Source organism: Podarcis vaucheri, assembly GCF_965113315.1.
Source record: "Podarcis vaucheri genome assembly, chromosome: 2".
Taxonomy (NCBI): Eukaryota; Metazoa; Chordata; class Lepidosauria; order Squamata; family Lacertidae; genus Podarcis; species Podarcis vaucheri.
In genome coordinates, this window is record NC_138760.1 from 53,715,372 (window position 1) to 53,739,732 (window position 24,361).

General features: G+C 41.2%; 1 protein-coding gene and 1 long non-coding RNA gene across 14 annotated transcripts in view; one reads left to right on the forward strand and one right to left on the reverse strand.

The window, feature by feature from the left end:
- The window catches only part of DOCK2 (dedicator of cytokinesis 2), a 258,167-nt gene extending 246,127 nt beyond the window's left edge, over positions 1-12,040 (forward strand). For all 3 annotated transcript variants that reach the window (XM_082212994.1, XM_082212996.1, XM_082212995.1), the window contains 5 exons: positions 1,523-1,650; positions 3,634-3,808; positions 6,030-6,150; positions 7,247-7,392; positions 10,857-12,040. In XM_082212994.1, the coding sequence (XP_082069120.1) occupies positions 1,523-1,650; positions 3,634-3,808; positions 6,030-6,150; positions 7,247-7,392; positions 10,857-10,928 (642 nt within the window). In that variant the 3' untranslated portion in view covers positions 10,929-12,040. The remainder of the gene's footprint in view (positions 1-1,522; positions 1,651-3,633; positions 3,809-6,029; positions 6,151-7,246; positions 7,393-10,856) is intronic.
- Positions 1-24,361, reverse strand: part of LOC309526810 — a 42,097-nt gene that overhangs the window by 1,799 nt on the left and 15,937 nt on the right. For 4 of the 11 annotated variants that reach the window (XR_014216935.1, XR_014216936.1, XR_014216937.1 and 1 more), the window contains 5 exons: positions 23,795-23,853; positions 21,030-21,115; positions 3,325-3,414; positions 1,668-1,730; positions 35-105 (listed from right to left, as the gene is read on the reverse strand). This is a non-coding gene — a long non-coding RNA (uncharacterized lncRNA). Of the gene's footprint in view, positions 1-34; positions 106-482; positions 545-1,667; positions 1,731-3,310; positions 3,415-21,029; positions 21,116-23,794; positions 23,854-24,361 lie in introns of all 11 variants that reach the window. The other 7 variants (XR_014216939.1, XR_014216944.1, XR_014216938.1 and 4 more) reach the window with 4 other exon arrangements.

The following is a 24,361-nucleotide window of genomic DNA, read 5'->3' on the forward strand; positions in this document are numbered from 1 at the left end:
TCATCTCTTTGGCTGGCTGGTATGTTCTCTTTACCTGTGAAATGCAGCTGTGTGATTGTGTCTTCTCTCTGAACCTGGGGTTCACCAGATGAGAAGCAATTCCCACTGCATATAAAATGTAAAATGTATTTGAAAATAAACTTGGGAGCTCTAAATGGCTTTCCTGAGTTTCTTGCCGGAGGTGGCTCTCTGAGTGAAATGAGACAGCGTCAGAATGGAGCCTGAAGTATGAGATTACATACCAATTTCCATAGAGGCTTCATAATATCTCTGAAATCTGTTTTATTTTAAAAGGCCCTGACTTTCAAGTATTAAACTCAGGGAGGTGGCAGGTTTTTACACCATGTACATGTTGAGAATAGCTTCTCTGCCTTAATGCTAGGTAACTGAAGAAATTTCTGCTTCTTCGATAATGTGAGCTGAAAATCAAGGGGGTGATCTAAGTTCAAAATACAGCTCAGTTAGTCATGGATTGCACTAACCCCGGAGACTTGATCTTTCCTGGACATACTGAGCTGCTGTAGGCAGCCTTTCTCAGGCTGATCTGTGGGTGAATGAAGAAAGTCCTCAGCCAGCAGGAATTATTTTAAGTACAAAGGCATAATCATGCAAAGTCAGGAACCCCTGGAACTGCCCCCTCCCTTTAAGGCTGCTTATTGGGGTCTGGGAAGGTCGTGGAAGGGCCCCAGCAGCTTCCCAGTCCCCAGTGAGCATGGCTGCATCTTCCTTGCCTGCCTCTGGGATGCTCCCAGAGCCCTTGCACTTCCTTCATGGAGGCCAGTAAGGAAGGCACAGTCATGCTTACTGGGCTTTGGGAAAGTGCAGCAAGGACTCTAGGATGCTGTCAGAGCCCTTGTGCTGCCTTCCCAAAGCCTGGTAAGCGAGGAAACCCCACTGGGTGTGCAGGTGGGAGGAAAAATAAATATATGGAGAGCAGGGAATGGTGGGTTTTTTTCTGCTCTCCATTTATTAATTTATCTCCATCATTTGTATAAGGTTGTGATTGCTTAAGTGAAACAAGTGCAACTTGCAAGTTTACTGTAGCCGCCTCGTTTACATTTTCAAGGTTGGTTAAAAAGAAAAATAGAGACCCTTGCATGCTGTCTGGTTCATTTTTCAAAAATAGGGTGTAGTGCCAGTATACAGAGTTTCTCCTTGAACAACTGAAGTCTAAACATTAACTCTCTAAACCAGTTACAGTAGAAACACCAAGGTTAGAAAATTGAACAAGATGCAGGGAAAGGGTGTGTTAGGTTAGTATGCCATCACTGAACCTTGCTGAGCTCCAAGTTGAGCTACCTTTATGTCTTCAATACATGCTTTCCGCTATTATCTTCCAACAACACGCTGTTTATTTTCCACTTAATTTGCAAACTTTACAAATGGGATTAAATCAAAGGAAAACAAAATCAAGGGTTAAATGCCTTGCTGAGGTATTTGAGTTTTATCTGTTCTACCTCATGGTAAATACCGATCTCCCTTTCCACCAGGGAAGATTAACTACCTTATATTTCCTATTCAGCCGGATTTTGATGATAGGCGAGTTGGTCGGCCAACATCTATGCTGCGATCGTATCGTCAGATGTCTATTATTTCCCTGTCCTCTATGAATTCAGACTGTGGTACACCAAGCAAGACTACTGCAGAAAGGTGAGTTTTATACTGACCATCCCATACAGATATGGCAGGAGTTTTCTCCTTCTCCTCTTCCTCCCTTCTCCTTCATCTTCCTATTACAATTTCACGTTATACAACAAAGTTATCAAAGCAACTTAATAATACTACAGAGAATTTTAAAAAAATTACACTAGAGCATAATAGTAATCATATACTAGCTCCCAACCATTCCCCAAGTACATCAGCATAATGATGATGATCTAAAACAACAAGCTAGCAAACAATAAAAAATCAAGTAGCAGGAGACAAAATTAACAAACAAATGCTTAGGAGTAAAGAGAGAATAGAAGCAATTCTCTGAAAGGCACTGCGGTTCCAAATCTGCATATTATGTTTTTGTATTTTATTATGATTTATTATGATTTTATTATGATTTATTATGCATATGCTGGAAGACCCCCAGAGTGGCTTGGGGAACCCAGTCAAATGGGCAGGGTACAAATAACAAAATTATTATTACAGAACAAAACTGGTACTTTGAACTGGGCCCAGAAACACAGTGGAAACCAGTGCAGCCAGACCAGAGTTGCTTTTATATGTTCAGACTGCCTGGTCCCTGTTAAGATTCCTTCCACTGAATTCTGAACTAGCATGCAATGGCTTAGCCGAGACAGTAAGAATCCTGAGGAAATACAGCATGTGATGACTCAGCTGAGAAAGGTTTTTTAATCTTTTATATTTCTTAGGGAAACCCATTTCAATACTAAAAGCTACTTTTGAATTTTGCAATGGCAATCTGACTACATAGATCGCTGGTGAACCTTTGAAGACTTACTAATTCTCATTCCAGCACAACTTGCTACTTACAGTGTTTTCAGGAGTCATAGCCACAAAAATATGCATTGGGCAAATGAAAATATGTGTGCTTTATTCACAGAGGAAACATGAGAGCTTGAAAACACACTGTTTTTAAAACATGAGTGTTGCCTTCCTGGATTCTGTCCACGTATTTTAAGATAATTTGGTAACTTCTAATTGGGCACCATTGTCCTCCAAAGTAACAAAAGAAGGTCCTCTAATTATGATGATGCCAAAGATGCTCTGTTAATTAATATAGTCAGCTAATGAACTATCCTGGAGTTGCTACATCACCAATAGACAGTGAAGAAATAAAGCCTAGAATTATAAAAAAACCTATTGATTTTATTGTTTTAACTGTATTTCAAATATTCTTTTAACTGTTATTCTTATTGTTTTCTTGGATATTTTAACTAAGGATATTTTAATTTTGCGTGCATTTTAACCATGGATTGGTTTTATAGTTGTAAACTGCTTAGAAGCCATTTGGGCATACAATCAGTATATAAATAAATTGCAAATCATAACAAAGAATTGCTGTACCATTGTTACCTATTTATATGCAGTTTGTTTTTCTTACCCACAGAAGTATTTAGAGCAGACATTTCAAGTGTTTTGTTTCTGGTCCCAAGCTCCCCTCTCTCACCCTAGCACAGGTATCCCCAGACTCGGCCCTCCAGCTGTTTTGGGAGTACAATTCCCATCATCCCTGTCCACTGGTCCTGTTAGCTAGGGATGATGGGCGTTGTAGTCCCAAAACAGCTGGGGGGCCGAGTTTGGGGAAGCCTGCCCTAGCAGGCTTATTTTAGCCATGCCCTGAACTCTTCGCCACAACTTCCAGCACCTTACCTCTGCGAGAATCTTCTGAGGTCATCTGCTGTTTATTGCTTTGTTGTCACTTCTTGTTCCATCCATTTCCTTTCAGCTGCATTTGTGCCACTACAAAAAAAGACTACATAAAGGTACTTTCCCCAATAAACCTGCTCTGACCCTCATCTTCTATTCTCCTCCATCAGCTTCATGCATATGCCCACCTGAGGAAATCCCGAGCTGTCTTGCATAATGGGCCTGCAATGCTGAATAGAATCATCTTTCAATATAGGAGCAGTGCTATGGGCATAATAATTAAAAGTGCTTTGCCTCAATTTCGATCCGCAGCTTTGAACTGGAAGTCCTGTCTCCCAAGGCTACCAAGTCAGTGTCAGATGAGAATGTACGCCTGGCAAGTCCCCTGCCTGAAGTTAAGCTGAGAAAGTGCAAGAAGAGAGCAAAGAGAAGCAGTGTGGTCTTTGCAGATGAAAAAGCATCACCTGAACTTCTTGATTTGAAAAGTGTACGTTGTTATAGATGAGTAGTCTCGTTATAATTCTGAAGTACAAACTGTCAATTTCATATTCGACGTTTGTTTTCTGGACAGTATGTGTCCCTTAAAGTATCAATGTCCATGAAAGAAAAAAAATGTGGTTTTCTTGCAAGATGTGACACTCATCTTGGAAAATGGTGGAAGATACATTTGCTTAATGGAACATGTCAGGTGTTGCTGAACGCTAACTCCTAGCATCAGCCCTAGCAGGCAAGGCCAAGGATGTTGGGAGTTGTAGTTCAGCAACATCTGGAGGGCCAAAGGCTCCCCACATCTGGTATAAGTGAACCTGTATAGTTACAGTATGCTTAACAATCAAGGAGACTGGGAATATATCCTGACCTAAACTAGATTATTCATTTTTTTTACTGTTGGTGACAGTCAGATGGCTTGTTTGGTGGGAGGTTGTAGCAGTGATCCAGAAGAAAGAAGTTGGCTGCACTTTTGTGGTCCTGATTGCTGTTGGATACTTTCATAATGACCACCTATCCCTCTTGAGTCTTCTTAAGGAAATTAAATATTGTTAGGGCATTGCAAGTTTGCAAACTGTGCTCTATAAACAGTGCCAAGCTGCAGACTACACCATTGGCACCTTTTTGTGCGATCTATCATTTGAGCACTTTGATCACACTAATATATCATCAGCCTGACTTGCATTGCACAATTTTATAACATCACCCCTAAGAACCAAATGTTTTTGAGTATTAAAAAAGCAACGTCATTAAAGCAAAAATCAGAAACAGTTCAGTAAAAAAGCCTCATCTAATTTAGTTTACTATCCCGAAGCAAAGCGAACTAAAAATCACTTTGAATCATAAATCCTTTGGAAGAATTGTTACAAAGGACATAAAGTTCTATCCCAATATAATCTGTTTAAGACCTTATTAAATGGTCATCAGCTTCATTTACTGTTCACCCCAGGATTAAATTAACTCCCTTTTGTGATCACATAAAATGTAAACATACATAACTTTTAAAATTCAATAATTCTAAATATGTTTCATATGCTTGCTGAGATCAGTATAAAATTCAGTTTTTAAAGACTATCATGGCATAAATGACTAAAACTTAATTTGTGCCTGCCAAGCAGATGTTGAACAGATTTAGAGTATTGGCCACACCTTTGCCAAATAAAGAAAGATGGGGTAGAGAAGTGAATATGACACCAGTTATTTAACCTTCAGAAATTTAGCATGTGTCCTTGAGCATGTATGTCTAATTACTATGGCTCTGTGGGATTTTTCTGGCTTTCTGTTGGTGATATCCTATAGATCAAAGCTTCTGCCTCATTTCAGTTTTGTGACAGGGTAAAAACCATTAGAGTTAGGCAGAAGCTCAGGGACAGCCGAAAGAGCTGCTGGCTGTTCCCCCTGAGACCCCAACCATTCTCCTCTGTTGCCAAATAACCTCTTCCTCCCCCCATCCGCCCCAAACCAGCCTACTGCTCCAGGTATGGTGGTCAATACTTCACCAGTGTTGTAGAAAGATCCAGTCTATTTGGCTTCTGTGTACAGAACTGTGTGTTGGGAGTGAAACTACAGTCCCTGGTTAAGACCTAATGCTATATTAAGAGTTGTGGATTCCCTCCCCACTCCTTGCAACAGTGGAAAAGAGTGAAGTGGGTATGTTTTGCTCATATAGAGAAAGTATGTTTACTGTGACATGCAAATGAGACCATTGTAAGAAAATAGAAGTGTGCTTGGGTGATCTTTCCTCTGCATTCAGTGTCTATAAGTAAAGAAATGGAAGTGGCTCCCCTTGCTTGACTAAGTAAGATTTCAAGGATGCTATAACCTCCTTTGTGCCCTTGGGCAAGTCTCATTAGCTTCAAGATAACTTGTACAAAACCTCCCAGTGGACTGTATTTTTAGAGCACAGTTCATATTCTACTGAATTACAGAGGAAAAAACTCCCATTGATTTTAATGGTCTTAGGCATCATACCTGAGTCAATAAAATGACTGCTTGGCTTTACTGATCTTTAGTTATTAAATGAAGCATTTTGCATTCTTCTGGCTTAGCCAGGGGCAGCTTCACTTGTGAGGAAGCAGTAGTCTCTTCAAATAATTGAAAAAAAATTATGTTTGCCAACACAAGTAAAACTCGCACGAATAATTTTACCCTATATGCAACTGTTAAAATCGGTTAATTCCCCCTCCTGAGTACTGAATGATTTGTGTGTTACTGCACAGCTGTCAAGAAAACATGCATTTATGAGTGACACGAATCTTTCTGAACATCTGGGTGTACCTCACAAAACATCTGTTCTCAAGCAAATGAGCTTTGCCAGCCGTTCTATGCCAACTATTCCAGGTAAGGCAATTGGGATAAGAGAATGAGAACTCTGTACTTTGGGGCTGCTAGTAATTAAAATAAAATAAAATAAAATAGGCTGCTTCAGTTCACTGTTGTTTTAAAAAAGAACTTCAATCTTTTAAAATTCAAAATGTGTTGAATATTAAGTATTATATTAATGTTTTAGTGCCTGAAGCAGACATTTTGATACAGGCCAAGCATCAACTAATATTTTATTCAATGTTGCCTAATCATTATAACAGTTACAATCAGTTAAGATTACTATCACTCGAGTCCTTTAACTATCACTGTGTGTATAGAGTGCGCAGACGCAAACACAAGCTATGTGCTCAGATAGTCCTCACAGGCATCAGAGCCATTTAGAAACTCACAAGTATAGACACTTTTGTGCCAGCATCAGAGTAATAAAGAGTAACAGCAAAATCAAAGGAACATAAATATTTCATTGCTGTTGCAGTTAAGAACTTGTGAAGTGGCGGGACAGGTATTTTGTGCAGCACAGAAAAGAAGGAAGAGTGTTTGGACATATATTTAGCAAAACAAAAACCCACCCCTGATAAATGCAATAATGGAGGCGGGTATCCCACTCCTCTGCCTTGCTCTTTCTTGATTAGCAGTTCTTACTCTTCACTTGATTAACTAAAGCTCTTGTGGACAATTGTCAGCGAATTCCCAGATGCACAGCATCCAAACAATCATATTAGAGAAGGAGTGAAATTATTAATCTTGCTGGAATCTTGGGAGCTACCTGACAGATGGGGAGAAGGCCAAACCCTTCCATTGCACTGGATCTGGAGTAGGGCGAATCCTATAAGACAGGTCATTTATTCTGGAACAGGTGCTTCTGCAGAGATCCTTGGGTAGCAACAGTTACCAGTCATCTTGATCCTTGTGCATGCAGTTGGAATGGAAGCCCTAAGAGGCAAAAAGTCTTTTTGCTTTCACAGTTTGTGTCAAGCTGTTTAATTGTTGCCATTGTCCAACCATGGGAAGACAGGGAGTTACATTTTCTGCATGCCGATTTTTTTAGAATTAATTAATTTGGGCTCTCTCTTGTTACTTCATTAAGTACCAGTGTTTGCTTGTTTTTAAGGGGTAACTATGTCCGTGTGCTGCCCCCCACCTGAGGAACCAAATGCACCACAGAGGATGAGCCAGGCAAGCATCCCTCCTCCCATCTTGGAGGTAGACAGGAAAACTCTAAAAAAGAAGAAAGTGAACCAGCTCTTCAAAACAATAGTAAGTGAAAAATTTCAAGTTGGGGCTCAACTGAATAGTGGTGTCTGATCAGCTTCTAGCTGCTGATGAGCTCCACCTTTTCCCTGAGTTTTCAAATCAGATCTTGTAACTTGCATTGAAAATGTGAGGAACTGAAGACGCACAACCCGAAAAGCCCTACTGAGGAAATCGATCTGCTCACTGCATTATTTTTAATATTTACCTATTCTGTATGCACAGCATGCTCCAGCACAGCAATTTTAATATTAGGTTAACACAAGAAGTCTCATTTGACCTTCACTTGTACTCCTGGCCTGATTTATTTGCCAACCCAGCAAAAATTTAATGCTTCGTTAAGATTTCAAAAAAAACAAAAACAAAAGCCATGTGAGTTGAACAACTCAACCACACAGTAGCAGCACTACAGAGCACATTTCTGTTTAGTTCATAGTAGGCAAGTTGGTACACACATTACACTGTGGTGCTTCCATACACATTTGTATAGAAGGTGTTAACAATGCTGCATTTCATGTACTCTAGGCAAAACTTTCTTCTTTCAATGAAATCACATCTTGCCTGCAAAGCAACATACAGTTCAGGCAAGTGCTGGATTACAGCTGACATCTATTTAAAGTTGATAAGTTTCAGGGTTTTTTCAAATGTTATTATTTTCTAAACTCCAATATCAAAACAAAATATGCAACCTAGAAATGCAGAGGGTGCTAGTATTTCTTGTGGTGCATGAAAGGATACCAAATTCTGCCATTTTATATGTACTGTCTCGCTGAAATGCTGGAAGATTTCTAACTGGTATTTCCCTTTCATAAGTTGCTATAAAAGACAAGAATCGTGTTTTGTTTTAGCTGACTATGATCACTAACATTAAAGTATTCAAAGGATGCCATATAGAATATTTCAGTACTTCTTGCTACAATACTGTAAGGTAAATCAGTATTGTCAGCCCGTGACTGATGGTGAGGGATGAAGGGAGTTGTAGTCTAACAGCACCTGGAGAGCTATAGGTTCCCCAATGCAGCAGTAGTAGCCGCCACTGGTTTTATTATCTTGCATGTGTTCCCAGCATCAGCTCACACCTAGTATCTGCCACTAAGATTTTCTTTAACTCCTGTTTTTAAAAAATACTTTACAAAAAAAGCTCTTACAGGTAATCTAGCTTTTATGTTGACCTCACAAGTGTAGAGTTCAGGAGTATCTTACTTGCATTTTGATCATGTACATGTTTAAAACTCAGTGTCATTTGCTTTTGAGCAAATAGGAATAGTTCCAACTAAGTGTGCACAATTTTGCAGCCTTGAAGTAGTAAATCAAATCACATCAAAAGTGAACAGCTTGTGGGACAAGAGGGAACATATTTTTAAAAGCCACTTCTTTCACTAATAAGAGCCAAGCAAAAGCTAGGCTTTAATTCATCAGTCAGCCAACCTATATTTTGACTTCATTAGAGTTCCTTAGAACAAGGAAGTTTTCCCCTTCAAAGGGACAGCAACCTTAGTAACAACCTTCAGATTTGATTCACTGTTTGTTTTCTGAAATCTCCCTGCACTTTAAAGTCTGGTTTTAAGTACAGTGGTGCCTCGCAAGACGAAATTAATTCGTTCCGCAAGTCTCTTCGTCTTGCGGTTTTTTCGTCTTGCGAAGCACGGTTTCCCATAGGAATGCATTGAAAATCAATTAGGGAAACCGCCTTCAGACCGCCTTCTGAAGGCTGGGGGGGGGACAAGGGCTTTCCCCCCCACCCCCAGCATTTTAAAAAACCCTGGGACAGCGGAGGACTTCTCCGCTGTCCGGGGCGATTTAAAAGCCCCTGGGAAGGCAGGCAGGGGGGACAAAGACTTTCGCCCCCTGCCCGCCTTCAGAAGGTGTTCCCGCCCCCCGCCCCACTTCGGAACAGCTTTCCGAAGTGGGGCGGCTGGGGCAGGTGTCCCCGCCCCCCCGCCCCACTTCGGAACAGCTTTCCGAAGTGGGGCGGCTGGGGCAGGTGTCCCCGCCCCCCCTCCCCACTTCGGAACAGCTTTCCGAAGTGGGGCGGCTGGGGCAGGTGTCCCCGCCCCCCCTTCGGAACAGCGTTTTAAAATGCTGGGGGTCGGGAGCGAAGCGCTGCCGACCCCCAGCATTTTAAAATCTTCCCGGGACACGGGGAGATTTTAAAATGCTGGGGTTCGGCAGCGCTTCGCTCCCGACCCCCAGCATTTTAAAACCTTCCCGGGACACGGGGAGATTTTAAAATGCTGGGGGTCAGCAGCGCTTCGCTCCCGACCCCCGGCATTTTAAAATCTCCCCGGGACACGGGGAGATTTTAAAATGCTGGGGGTCGGCAGCTAACGCTTCGCTCCCGACCCCCAGCATTTTAAAATCTCCCCGGGACAGAGACTTCTCTGCTGTCCCTTGGAGATTTTAAAATGCTGGGGGTCGGCAGCGAACGCTTCGCTCCCGCCCGCCAGCATTTTAAGATCGCCCGGGGCAGGCGGGGGGAAGGCAGGCGGGGGGAGCAAAGACTTTTGCCCCCCGCCGGCCTTCAGAAGAGGTCCTCTTCTGAAGGCCGGCTGTGGGCGAAAGTCTTTGCTCCCGACCGCCAGCATTTTCCTATGGGCTTTCGTCTTGCGATGCAAGCCCATAGGGAAATTCGTCTTGCGAAGCGCCTCCAAAACAGAAAACCCTTTCGTCTTGCGGGTTTTCCGTCTTGCGAGGCATTCGTCTTGCGGGGTACCACTGTATCAGGTTTGCACTTGCAGTAATACAGGATAGAGAATATAGAAATGATACTCCTAAGAGCTTAGATGCGAGTGTGGAATCTTGCGGGTTTAAACTCCTTTGAGACAAGCCTGAAAGGGAATCTCTCAATGAAAAGCAAAAATACCAAAGACCTGCCTTGCAGCTGTCATACTGAATATATACATCTGCTGCCTACCTCCAAGGATGTAGGAGCACCATCATCTTGGCTGTGGCCACACATCCTGCTCTAGTGTTGTAGCAGAGAAGAGGGTGTTGCAGTGGGACTCAGCAAGTCTTAGTAGCTAGTTTTTTAAGGAATCCCATGCCACCTAAGCCACTTTGGGGTTTTATACAGAAAGGCAAGTTAAATATTTAACATAAAAATAAACATCACTGCTTGGCGTTGGAGTGGATTGGAATTCCTTCATGACATGCATTCATATAAGCACTACAGGCTGATTTAAGTGGGCAGAAAGCACTGGACCATTCTGACAGAGATTCCAGGTGATAAGAAAAACTGCTGGGTTAGCTGTTGGACAGTGCCTTATTTGGTGTGCTTACAGACAATGTGGTGCCATCCAGAAGTTGCTCAGTTATGACTTGCACCATTCTTGACCTCTGGCCATGCTAGCTGGGCCTGATGGGAGTTGGAACCCATCTGGAGGAGTGCCACGTTGGCCACCCCTGGCTTACAACAAGATCACTAGAGGAAGAAAAATGTTGACAGGCAACCTTCTTTTTTATGTATCCAGTACAGGACCAAACAACTTGAAGATGGGAGGCATACCAGTGAGCGACAATCTGATTTCTTCCCAGACCAGTGAATAAATTACCATGTTTGAAAGAGAAGAGATTTACCAGCAAGTGTGGAAAACAAGATTTCAAACCGGAGAGGAAGGCTGGCATAAAAGAACATTACTAACTCGTATAACTCACTTGCACAATCTATACATCTGCTGTTTTAATCAATGCACAATAGTAATTAAAATATTTGCTTTTCCATTTCTAACAAGATTAAAAAGTCAAGGCATTTTTAGTAATCTTTAGGCCAGTTCCCAGACTCAGCATTCTAGGAACATGGTGGCTCACTAGAACAAGCATCCACCTGCCACTGTGCACAGGACATAATGTGACAGATAATATGCACTTAACCTGATTTATGCAGTCCTTTTGCATTTTATTTGCACTTTTTATTAAGTGTATGTGCTGGCTTCTGTATTCCACTGCACTTATAGGATACCTAAAAGACTGATCTTGTAAATCGGGTCAATGAGCTAACTATTTTAAATTCCCAATGAAGTTTAAAGGTTGACTGAAATTCTGTTTTTATTAAAGTACAGGCCCCACTTAACTTACAACCTTGAACTGTTGTCATGAAATTGTCTTGCCATATATTACCGCACCCCCAAGAATGATAGCTCTTTTGTGTTTTAATTTCACACACACTCCGCAAACATGCAAGAAAAAGTTTCTGTATGAAAGAACCTCTTACACCCTTTCTATAGACTATATACTTCCTGCAATTTAGTAATCAAATGTTATATGTGTTCTCTCATTTGCTCTGAATCATCCTTCATGGAATTTCTCCAAATTCCTCAGTATATTGCATAATTCATCTCGTCTTACTGACAAGAGAACTCTACAATTACTATATTGCTACTGTGCCAATATAATTGATTTTCTCACCTTTCCCACATGCTTATGCTATACCTTTTTGCTTTTTTCATTGTTCCGAGACAAAAGTACAGCTACATGGTTTTAGTACTATTATTGCATAACATACCCATTTATTTTAAAGAAGTCAATAAATGTATCATCTTGATCTGGGATTACTCAGAAATTTCGACATATTCATTTGCCTATGTATCTCCTGGCTACTGTGTAAAAACTGCACTGATTTAATAAACTATGCCCAGTTTTGGGGCTTCAAGGTAAAGTTTTAAATTGCTTGTTATAATAGGAAAATGTAAACTTTGATTTGTGTGTTCTGGAAAATATGAATGTCTAAAAGCCCACTTCCTCCTGGTAATTTATATTCTGCTGCAATTGGAACTGAGAGGGGGTAGAGTTCAGGATCGATCACTGTTCCCTGGAGCATTTGACCAGCACCAGAAGCAGCAGCAGTCAGTGATAAAGGTCTCCTGCTTAGAGCCTACAGCAACTATAATAATGCCATGATTATATAATGGGAAGGAAATTTGGAAGAAACTACAGAGCTTTCTAAAACAACTGAGCCATATGCCTCTGGCAGAATGCTATCAGCTAATTAGGTCATTTCTAGGAAAGTCAGATTTGTTCCCAAGTTTCTGAAATCTTATCAAAAAGTTTGATTTCACAAGAGATATTGTGGGACATATTCCAAACAGCTGCTACAGTCTACTCATCCCAAGTGGTACTGTTGATGAGCATTTCCCCCCAGAAAAGTTAACTGAGAAAGTTTGTATTTTATTGATGAAATACTAATTCTGTGCATTGATCTTCATATTGTTTTGACTGGCATTGCAAGTAACAAGCCAACCACTAGAAAAGGCAAACCATGCTGCCCATGGATTAATTTTAAGTAGATGTTTGGTGACCTTCCTTTGAGTAAATTCACTGGAGCAAAGGAACTCCAACTTGCCATTTGGACTACAGTTGTACCTCGGGTTAAGAACTTAATTCGTTCTGGAGGTCTGTTCTTAACCTGAAACTGTTGTTAACCTGAGGTACCACTTTAGCTAATGGGGCCTCCTGCTGCTACCGCACCGCCGCCGCACGATTTCTGTTCTCATCCTGAAGCAAAGTTCTTAACCCGAGGTACTATTTCTGGGTTAGAGGAGTCTGTAACCTGAAGCGTCTGTAACCCGAGTTACCACTGTACACATTGTCACTCATAATTCCTTGGCTGATCACAGATGACCTGATGATCACAACACTAGGCCCCACAAACACAGCAATCACCCTACCAAAGAATTCAACACATTTGCAATGCTGTCAGGCCTCCACTGGGAGCTGGAGGGTCACATTCCCCACCCTGGGCTCTTGTTTCATCCTCATTATGTACTGTCTCGCTGAAATGCTGACTGTGGTATTTTCCTTTCATATTTTGCTATAAAAGACAAGAATCACAAAAATGAAACTCTGCAGCACCAAATTCAGATACTATGGGGTACAAATAACCATAAACCTTAACAAACTATACCTCCACAACTACAACATCATGTGGTGAGAAAATAACAAAGACCTGAGGAAATGGAACAACACCGACTTCACCCTCTCAGACAAAATAGCCATGATCTCTCTCTCTCTCACACACACACACACCAAAAAATTAACCTACATATTCCAAGCCCTGCCAATTTGGATTCCCTCAACCCAACTCTATAAATGACAGACAAAACTACACTTGTTTATTTTCTCACACAAAAAGCCAAGAATAAGCCCCAAATACCTGCACCTCCCCTCCTCAGGAAGAGGAATCCCCAATATATAACTATACTACATTGTCAGCCAAGTGCACCCCATACCGTAATCCCATACATACTAGAAGACGAAATGAAACAATGAGAATACACAGAGATAGACACAATTGAAAACACCTCGGCCACAGCATACTCATTCCTTCAAAACAAAGGAAAATCCCTACAACACTAAACAGGTTCACAAAGTCCATGCTCATAGCATGGAACGAAAAAGTAGGAAAACTATCCCCACTAACTCCCCTGCCATTACACAGCCCGAAACGTCTAAATAAAAACTTGGCAAGCCAAAGGCTTACACCGCCTAACAAACATCTACAAAAATAACAAACCCATACTGACACAATGTAAGACAAACTAGGGGACACCCAAATACCCTGACTAACATGCTACCAGCTGCACACCTTCTTAAACAACCCAGCAGTAAAAGCAGCAGCCACTAGGCCTTTGACCATCTTCGAAAACCTTCTCCTGACAGGAGAGGGACATGGCAAGGGGAAGGTATCCGCAATATGCAAAATATTACTCCAGAATCCCACAACCCCCCTCATCTCAATCAAAAAACAATGGGTCCACGACATAGGTTATGAAATGTACCCTACCCAATGGACTAAAGTGTGGTCTAAACCTCCCTTTAAATTCATCACAGCCAAAAGAACGGAACTTGAAACTTATCTACAGATGGTACCTAACACCACGAAAGGTGGCGACGATACACCCATGAACCTCACCAAAATGCTGGAGAGGTTGCATCTCTACAGGCACATACCTCCACGTGTAGTGGGATTGCCCCAAGATCCAACCCTTTTGGACATCAGCCCTACCTGAAATATGCAAAATAACTAAACAGGTATTAGAAGCCACCCCAGAACTAGCCATATTGAATATTTTCCAAGACAATAATACATACTCACACTAGGAAGAGCTCATAAGCCACCTACTTTCAGCAGCCAGGAGCATCATATAGACACTGAAGGGACCCATCAGGAGTGAATATGCACTATTGATACCAAACTGTATGGGAAACAGCCCTACTAGATAGAAAATCTAACCCACAAACTGAAAGTAGCACAGGGACAAATAAAAGAGGACACCTTCACCCTGGTGTGGCTCCCCTTTATTACACACACAGCCTAACAAGAAACCACTGTCAGCATACAAATTGGTAGGGCTATCTTGACCCAACAACCCCTCCGCCTCACACATGCAAACAAAACTCACTGCAGTCAACTTAAGGCAACCCTTGGCCTCCAATCCCTCTCACTGCCAATGAAAACTAATAAATGAATAGAAATAGAACCTACCCACGCAACGCTGATACAAAAACCTTACACAGACACTATGTAAGAGAATGAAAGTTTACTACCCTTTTTCTTCCCCACGCTGTCCCTCTCCACCTCTCTTCTCCCCCAACCTTATACCGACTACAACGTTAATGTCTCACATTGAATATAACTGATCTGTAGAAAGTATGATCTGAAAACAGAGATGATGTATGTACTTTTGTAAAAAAAAATAATCCATTTTTTAAAATAAAAACAATTTTAAAAACAATAATTCCTTGACTGATCTGCTGGTGACTATTCTGAAATATATGTGTGTGCTGCTATATATGAGCCAGAGGAACTAAGCAAATCAAAATTATTTGTGCAGACATACCCAGCTCTTCTAATGCTGGTCTTAAAAACAACAATATAAAAACTCAACTATTTGTTATTAATAATGATGATGATGATGCTTATTTTTATACAGCATCCGTACACTTACTAGGAATCAATGATCCTGGAATATATTAAAGTATTTGTGTCCATTAAGTATCAATACAGAAAAACAGTTCTACAGCCTTTGCTGCTAACATCACATTTCTCATTTGCATGTGAATTATGATCTCATGCTCACCGTTTGTTACAGAAAATAACACAGAGACAGTTTTGACACCAAGGGTGAATCATTCTAACACTATGAAGTGGAGAATGAATAAGTTAATCATTTTCCATCAATCAAATTTGGTAAGCCCTATTCATTGCTTAATTGTTTAATATACAAGCTTTGCAAGTGTCTGAACAAGCTAAAATATAATGTTATACACTGTCTTGGTTGTCTCTTAGGGCAGACCCAGGTCACTGAGCCTGAGTTTCTACAGCTGCTGCCCGCCATGAACCACCATTAGCAGGATTGGCAGCAACAGTAGCAGATAGGTTCTATGCCACTATACAAATACACTTACAAATACAGTGGTGCCCCGCAAGACGAATGCCTCGCAAGACGGAAAACTCACTAGACAAAAGAGTTTTCCATTTTGGAGGTGCTTCGCAAAACGAATCTCCTATGGGCTTGCTTCGCAAGACGAAAATGTCTTGCGAGTTCCTGCGGGGTTTTTTCCCTTCCCCCCTTTTTCTAAGCCGCTAAGCTGGTTATCAGCTGATCCAATAAGACGATAAGCCGCTAAAAGCCGCTAAAAGCCGCTAATAGCGCTAATCCGTCAATGGGCTTGCTTCGCAAGACGAAAAAACTGCTAGACGAAGAGAATCACAGAACGGATTCTTTTCGTCTTGCGAGGCACCACTGTACACTTTATCCAAAAGGTTTCCACAATTTTGGCTACTAGTGTAGTTAGTAACTGTGCAGTGTGCCAGCACTCCTTCAACCTGGGAAATTGTGGTTGTTCTATCAGCCAGCCCCCTGTGTTGAGGAAAAGATGAACAAAAGTCTCTCCTCCAGACTTTTCTACTGATCACAGTGCCTTGAGCCCTGTGAGACCAGTTTCCTAGCTAGGTTTGGCCCAACAGTCAGTCTGGATGATTTTTTTCTTTCAAAAACCCATCCTAAATTATGTATCCATGACATTTAATAGACGTTTTATCACCAAACAGCAATGGCTTAATGCACGGAAAATGCTCAATTACAGAGACCATCCGGAGAAAACCTTTGAAGTTTTGTCAAATGTTTGGACTTTGTTCAGTGAATGTATTGCTTTTTTAAATCTTGGGCTCACACTTCCTATGGGTGAAAATGACAGAGTAAAGTAGCACTGCCAGTGCAAACTCACAAGAAATAGCTAGCAAAAGTTTCAGTTAGATGCAGCTAAATGCCACTGAAATCAGTAGAACACAGTGCTGAATTAAATGTTTACAGGGACTACTTTTTGTAGGACTGTTGTGTTACAAATGATAAAATGTAATCTGTTTTCCAGTTGAAACATTTTTATGCCTACTTAATTAGAGTGTAAACTTTGCCCGTGACCACAATATATGAAAATTAAAAATGAGATATGAAACTTAACACCAAGCCAGCAATTATTGACCAATTTGTTAGAATCACTAAAGTTGGGAAGTAAAAGACTCCTGGTGGTAGGCAAATCCAGGACTCCAAAAAATGAAATTGATATATCAATAAACTCTGCTTTATCGCCAGTCTCCTCATAAAACTTTATCTTTGTATAAGCTTAAGGCATCAAACTGCCCTTCCATCCTAATCAAACTTGATAAATTCCATTTCTGTGACCCAGCTGACAACTTCCTAAAGAATTGTAACATGGGTTGTACCAGAGGCAAAGAGCTGGGGAATATACAGGCCCATAGAGTAGGCTCAGGAGGTGGCTCACACCTTCCGCCAAACACAGGTACAAGCGGCCTCTGCAAAAACGATACAAGTGCTTGTGCAAGTGTATGTGCACTTCTTCGTACAGCTCAAGTATTGTCTACACAGTTACAAACTACACACTCATTCAACGCTACATGTGAATAACTGCATGTACACTGGTCAGCTACTTGTGCACACAGGAACAAAAAATGTACACTTGTCAGATGTAACATCATCCTGACTTGTGGTGAGCAGTAAAAGTGGGGAGGGGAGATAAGCATGTGTACTCGTCCCTGCCCATTAGCCCTGCATGCTAAGTTAACCTGTTTTCCAAGGTGTCTTTTGAAGATCAAGAAACCGTAGGTTTTTGTTTTGAAGGAGCAGAATACAAGTTGATACACCAAACAAGCAATAGTGTATCAGCAGAGGGCAAGGAACTTGCTTATAAACTTCCTACAGCATTCTTCTCCAGGGAATGGAGAAGACAGAAACAGGGATGCCTTTGAGGCCTGGGGGAACAGAGATGGAGGAGAAACCTCCATCAACAGCCTGTTGAATATTACCCAAAGTCTCTCCATGATGCAGCTGAATTGCAACCTTTCTTCAACTTACTGGCCTGCTAGCCTTCCTAGCCTGTAGGCTAGGATGTTACAAGAAAGGCCTCACTTTCTAAAGTCAATTCTAAGGTGACCCAAAAGGTATGGCTTTGCCCTCCACAAGACTGATAGGAAAATATGTCCACTGCATGCACTGTATCACCTAGGCTGCATTTACATTGCAGTTTGTTCCATTTCCCTATCTGTTAATTTCCACAGTATATTTGAGCTTTCACACAACGTAAAAGCCACTTTTCCATATTATTTGCAAAGAGATTTTTTTCTGGATTTTTCTGCCCTTTTCCTTTCCATGAAATGGAAAAGAGCACTATATTTGCACAAAAATCCACTATAGTTCCAGAAGTGGCTTTTACAATAAGTTATTGTATAATATGGAACTTTCACAAAAGCTGTGAAAACAATAAACTGTCATCTGATTTCACCTAAGGCTGCATTTATTGTGTTAGTTTTACTTATACTAGTGCTTCTCTCTTGATTTCCAGAAGTGATTTTTACATTATTTGAAAGATCACATAAAATGTGAATACCAACAAGTAAGAAAATGTTGGCAAGGTAGAATAAAGTGCTGTCTAAATGCAGCTGTAATGTAGATCTGTTAGCCCAGGCAAAGTAATAGATTTTCCTTACCCTTTCAGAGAATGGCCTGCATGATTGGGGAGCTATATTTACTATGTTGAAGAATAGTGAACCCATGGAGTGGTGGTTTTAAACAATCAAATTAAAGGCAGAGACTTGGATTCAGAATTCCCATGAGTGGAGTTCTGCTGGAAGAAGAAGAAGGGTGAAGCAAGTTTTGCCAATTCCTCTTCCCCACTGCAGCTCCTTCAAAACCTGTTCTGGAGGATTGGTGACACTTTGGAATGGTGTTGGAGATGAAGGAGAAATAGACAAATACTGTGAGTGTCCTCCAGTTATTGAGCCCTTCCTTGCACAGAAAGGATACTCTGGGTCCAACCCACGTGACACACACATACACAACCAACTTTTACGGAAATGACAAGCCCATAACAATACAGGAAACACAAGATAAACTAGGGGACACTCCAATGGTGGCTAACCCACCACCAACTACAAGCCTTACTAAACAACCCAGCAACAAAAACAGCAGCTAGCAGGCCACTGACTAGCTTTGAGAAACTCCACCCAACAACAGAAGGACACAGTAAAGGGGTGGTCTCTACAATATATAAAATACTACTCCAAGACACTACAGACCCCTTTACCACAATTAAAAACCAATGGGAGCAGGAATTAAACCATACCAAATGGTCTAGACTATGGTCTAAACCACCATTCAAATCTATCTCAGCCAAAAGACGAGAAGTTACCCTAAAACATATATACAGATGGTACCTAACACCACAGACGCTAGCACAGATATACCCAGGAACTTCATCTAAATGTTGGAGAGGCTGCACCACAATAGGCACAAATCTCCACATGTGGTGGCAATCCTTCTGGATATCAGTGCTGCAGGAAATTTCCAAAATAACAAAACAGGTAATAGAAGCAACTCCAGAACACGCCCTATTAAATATCTTCCAGGACAACAACACACACGCACACTACAAGAAATTCATAAGTCAGTTACTCTCATGCGGCTAGAAATATCATAAGTAGACACTGGAAGGACCTATCAGGAGTGAACATAGACCACTGGTACCAAAATATATGGGAAACCACAACACTAGAAAAGCTAACCAACAAACTCAAACTAGCATGGGGAAAAGCTACGGAGGATGCCTTCACCCCAGTGTGGTTCCCCTTTATTACATACTCAGCACGACAGGACAATGACCTATCCGCCCCAACAGCATACAAATCAATATGCCTAACCTGACCCAACAACTTATCCCGCTTCCCTCACACAAATAAGCCACACCACTATCAACTAAACACAACCAACCAAGCTTGGGAACCCCTAACCTCTCACAATATCAATAAAAATAAATAAATACACAAAGGACATGCCCGTGTGATGCTGACACAACCCCCCCCCCCATTAAGAAACTGCAAGGTGTCTATGACAAAAATGTCTCTCACCAAACATAATCGAACTGTGAAAAAGACTATGAATTGAAAGTGGAGACAATAGATGTACCGTTCCCTGTTTAGTTTTTTGCTTTGTAACACAAAACCCCCTCAATTTTTTTAAGGGAGGGAACTTTTGTGTTTCCAAATATTCTGAGAGATTAAAATTCACAAGCGTTCCTCTTATATGAAGCCCCAGTAAATGAGCTGCTACTGAATCACAGAATCATAGAACTTGTGGAGTTGGAAGCGCCCCCAAAGGTCATCTAAACCCCCTGCAATGCAGGAATCTCAAGAAGCAGTTTACCAACAAATTTGTTTTTTGTTGTTTTGAAGTGGTCTTTGTTCCAAGGACATCTGAGTTACTAGGCTATTCCTTAGGGGTTGCCAAGGCCTATTTTATGAACTGTGAGCAGCCCATTTCCATCCAAGCTGGTTGTAATAAGAACCCTGTAACATGTTCACTTGTTCCCCTTTCCCCTCCATGTCAGATTTTCCTTTCCTAAAGTTGTAAGCCTAAGGGCAGGGACTGTTTTTAAAATATTTTAAAATAAGCCACTCTGAGAGTTGTTCTGGCCAAAGAGCTTTGAAAAAAGAACAAATGAAATATAATAAAATAAATAAAATAAAAAATAATTAAAAAATTCCTTCCAGTAGTACCTTAGAGACCAACTAAGTTAGTTACTGGTATGAGCTTTCGTAGAGGATACTTTTCTGACATTATGTTTCCGTACAGCCTTAGACACGGGTATGTATGTTCTTTTCTCCAAAATGCAATTTTAGGTTCAGCCTCAAAAGCTGTTACAATTTTCATACATTATGTAGCAACCTTACATATATTTCATTTTTTACTTGCAAGGGAATTGTCTGGATGAATAGTACATGTATCTACTTGCTAATGGACTCATCATCAACAGCAATGCTTTAGGAGCAATTCTGCAGACTTTTCACAAGTGATCCTGAAATTGCTTCTCACATTCCCCATATCTGTAATTTAAAAATAAAACCTGCATTGGCTGGAATGCACATAATGGCTTTTAACTCCATTTGCACTGAACGTTAGTACTGAGGTGCGCTTTGTTTCAGCATCACTTTAAAAAGCGTTTGAAGTTGTATATAGTGCTGATTTAGAAACAGATATTGGTGTACTTGTGCAAATGTGTGGAAACATGGTGGGAGCCTTCCCACACTCTAAAACATATAATAGGAGAAGCAGCCGGTTGGCTTGTGTACTTACCTGCACAAGGTTTTGCTACTCTGAATAGACCAACCATATTTTTTCCAGTGTGCTTCTAACAGCTTTCACAAGAGGGAGCTATTCACCTACAGTAGTCAAAACATACTGAGTCAGTTGAATAAATAAATACTTGAAAACTATGGCAAAACATAAAACCAGTACCTTGTTTTTCACCCTTGTTTTAAATCATTTTATAACTTCATTAGAAGTAAATATTTCAGTAAAAGCAACAAAGAGCTTTATAGCACATTAAACACTAATAAATTTATTAAAGCTTAAGCTTTTTGGGGGCTACAGTCCACTTCATCAGATGCATAAAGTAGCCTGAAATGCAGGAACATATATACGTTGCTGGTGTGTGGGTAAGCAGAAGGAAAAACAATGTAGAAAAGTATGGGTGGTAATCATTATTATCAGTCACTCTCCAGCCGCAATCTTAACCATGTTTACTCAGAAGTAGAACTCTCTCTGAATGCTCTCAGGTAAATTGGGCTAGGATTGCAGCCTATGTGTGTTAATTGGTTTATCAATGCCAGGATGTCTGTGTTATCAACATTATTTTGTTTTTGTCGGGTGGCGCTGTGGTCTAAACCACCAAGCCTCTTGGGCTTGCCAATCATAAGGTTGGTAATTCGAATCCGTGCAGCGGGGTGAGCTCCTGTTGCTTTGTTCCAGCCCCTGCCAACCTTGCAGTTCAACAAAAGCATACCAGCACAAGAAGATAAATAGGCACTGCTGCAGCGGGAAGGTAAACGGCGTTTCCATGCGCTCTGACCCTCATCATGATGTTCCGTGCACCAGAAGCAGTTTAGTCATGCTGGCCACATGAACCGGAAAAGCTGTCTGTAGACAAACACCAGCTCCCTCAACCTGAAAGCAGAGATGAGCACCACATCCCATAGTTGAATTTGACTGGACTTAACCGTCCAGGGGTCCTTTACCTTTTACCTTTGTGAATTACCAGTTACCTACATAACTGTCACTTTCTCTGTATTTTCTGCATTTTATTTCCCTCTCATTTCTGTTTACAGTCCCTCTACTGACCATATACCTGCAACAAAGGTTGTACTGTATGAATCTGACTAAGTAGACTGTAGTCTACAAAAGCTTATTTCACAATAAATTTGTGAAGTGTTTAACATGTCAAAATATACTTTCTTGCAAGACAATTTAAGATGGTTATTTCTCTGGAGAATATTTTAGTGTTTCTTAAATGCAAACAGCAAAGATCTAATTAAATGTCAAGCTGCAAAAGAGATGAGGGCTGCTACCCTACACCCACTTACCTATGTGTAAGCCCAACTGAACTCAGAGGGACCTAATTCTGTGCAGGCAGTTACAGCCTTATGCTGTAGGAGAGCTTAGCAAATTTGACTTGGGTGTAATATTTCTACACAGCTCTTAAGAAGCAGGAAAGTTGAAGCATAGGGCATTCCTGAACATCTATTCAGAAGAAGGTCCCACTGAATCAGCAGTTGGAAGGGGCCCAGCTGTCTGCACAACTCAAAAGTTCAATGGGGATTCATTCCAGGCTTAGAAGGTTTGTGAGGAGCCTCCGCACTGAGGGGGCAAATGCAGCCTCTCTATTCAGCCCTTAGGACTCTCCCCAGCTGACACTCTTTCTCCTCAGGGCACGCCCTTCACTGGCCCTGTTCTGCAACCACCTCAGGTGCTTTTGCCTGGCTGGAATGTGTCTTTGAACTGTGATAATGCCTCTTGCTTGCTTGAATGGAGGGTGTGTGTGTGTGTGTGTGTGTGTGTGTGTGTGTGTGTGTGTGTAGAAATCTTTGAATTGTTATGCAGCCTGCTGTACAAAGGAAAGAATCACACCTGTTGCTCTACCCACTTTTCGCCTCTGGCTTTGGCCACCTTTAGCATGTGGGCCCCGCAAAGCTTGCTTGTGACAGAATGCAGCCCTCAGGCTGAAAAGGGTCCCCCACCCCTGGAGTATAGGGTTGCAGCCTTGGATACGTCCGGAGACAGCATTTGGCCTAGAACTATGTCTACAATTGCCAGCATGCAATCAGACAAATAAATGGATTGCTATTACTGGTGACTGAAAACGTTAAACCAGGAAAAAGAGAGACAGATAGAGAATTAAAGTGATAGCAAAATTAACTGATGGTATTTGTTGTTGTTGCTGCTGCTGAGTTTAAGGTACTGTCTATGGAAGAAGGGCAGTGATTTCCATCCAGGCGTTCCATTCATTTGTTAAAGCAAAGCAAAGGCTTTGTAAATAAATGGTATTCTATCAAGATGCATTATCAATATGCTGAAGCCAAACCAATACATCCAATTCTCATAAAGTCCAATGAAATTTGCAAGTTACAACACACAATGAAATGCTTGTGTAGGCAGGTTTCTGCTTGCTCTGCAAGGCTTTCTTTTCTCCTTGTCTGGCTGAAACAGCATGAACAGCTCACATACTGAGCTGCCCATGATGAGCTCAACTTCTTTACTATTTGCTTAATATAAATCTGCTATGCAGACTTCCCTCTAATTTTGGGGAGTAGAGGAGGCCTAGCATCTTTCTGCAACATCACAATCCTATATACACCTCCTTGAATGTAAGCCCCATTAACTTCAATGGGACTTTCTCTCAGATAAATGCATCTAGGATTGCTACCCAAGTTCTCCTTGGTGCAGTGCACGCCGCTTGCCTTTGTACATTGTAGCCTTAAATTATTGAACAAACTGCCAGCAGCACAGACCACTTGGACTCTGCTTTGATATCTAAAACTTTAGAATAGTAGGTTTAATAATACCTTGGAGGTGAGTTCAATTCTTTTCTTCCTTTGCCCCAGCTGTGGATTCTTTACAAAGCCTGCATATGGAAAACACCCATGTCAGTATATTTTAGGTATAAATAAGGACACGCTGCCCCAGGGAGCAACCCATTTAGAAGCTAATCATCAAAGCCTACTTGTGGCTGAACTTTCACTTACATGAAAAAGAGACTTTAAAAGGCTTTCACCTGTCTGTATTTCAAGTGCACTTTTAATGAACTAGCAACCTTCTCCGGGTATTTTCTAGCTGCATTTTCAAATCAGCAAAGTCCCTTCCTTCCAACCATAGTGGCTTCTCTTGTTATAGACAGAAAAGATTAGTAACTTGTGAATCTGATTCTCCTGAACAGTTTTTATGCAAACACTGAGCCGAGAAAGGATTGCATTCATATTATTCCTGATGGTAAATGCAAATAAAGCAAATGGCCAGATTAACTGGAGGTTTGCTCAGTACCTTTTAAAAGGTGCTAGAATCCTAAGCAACTAGCTGATCTGCCTAATCAGAAGATTCACACAGTACTGGACTGGACCACTTTTGAACAGAGG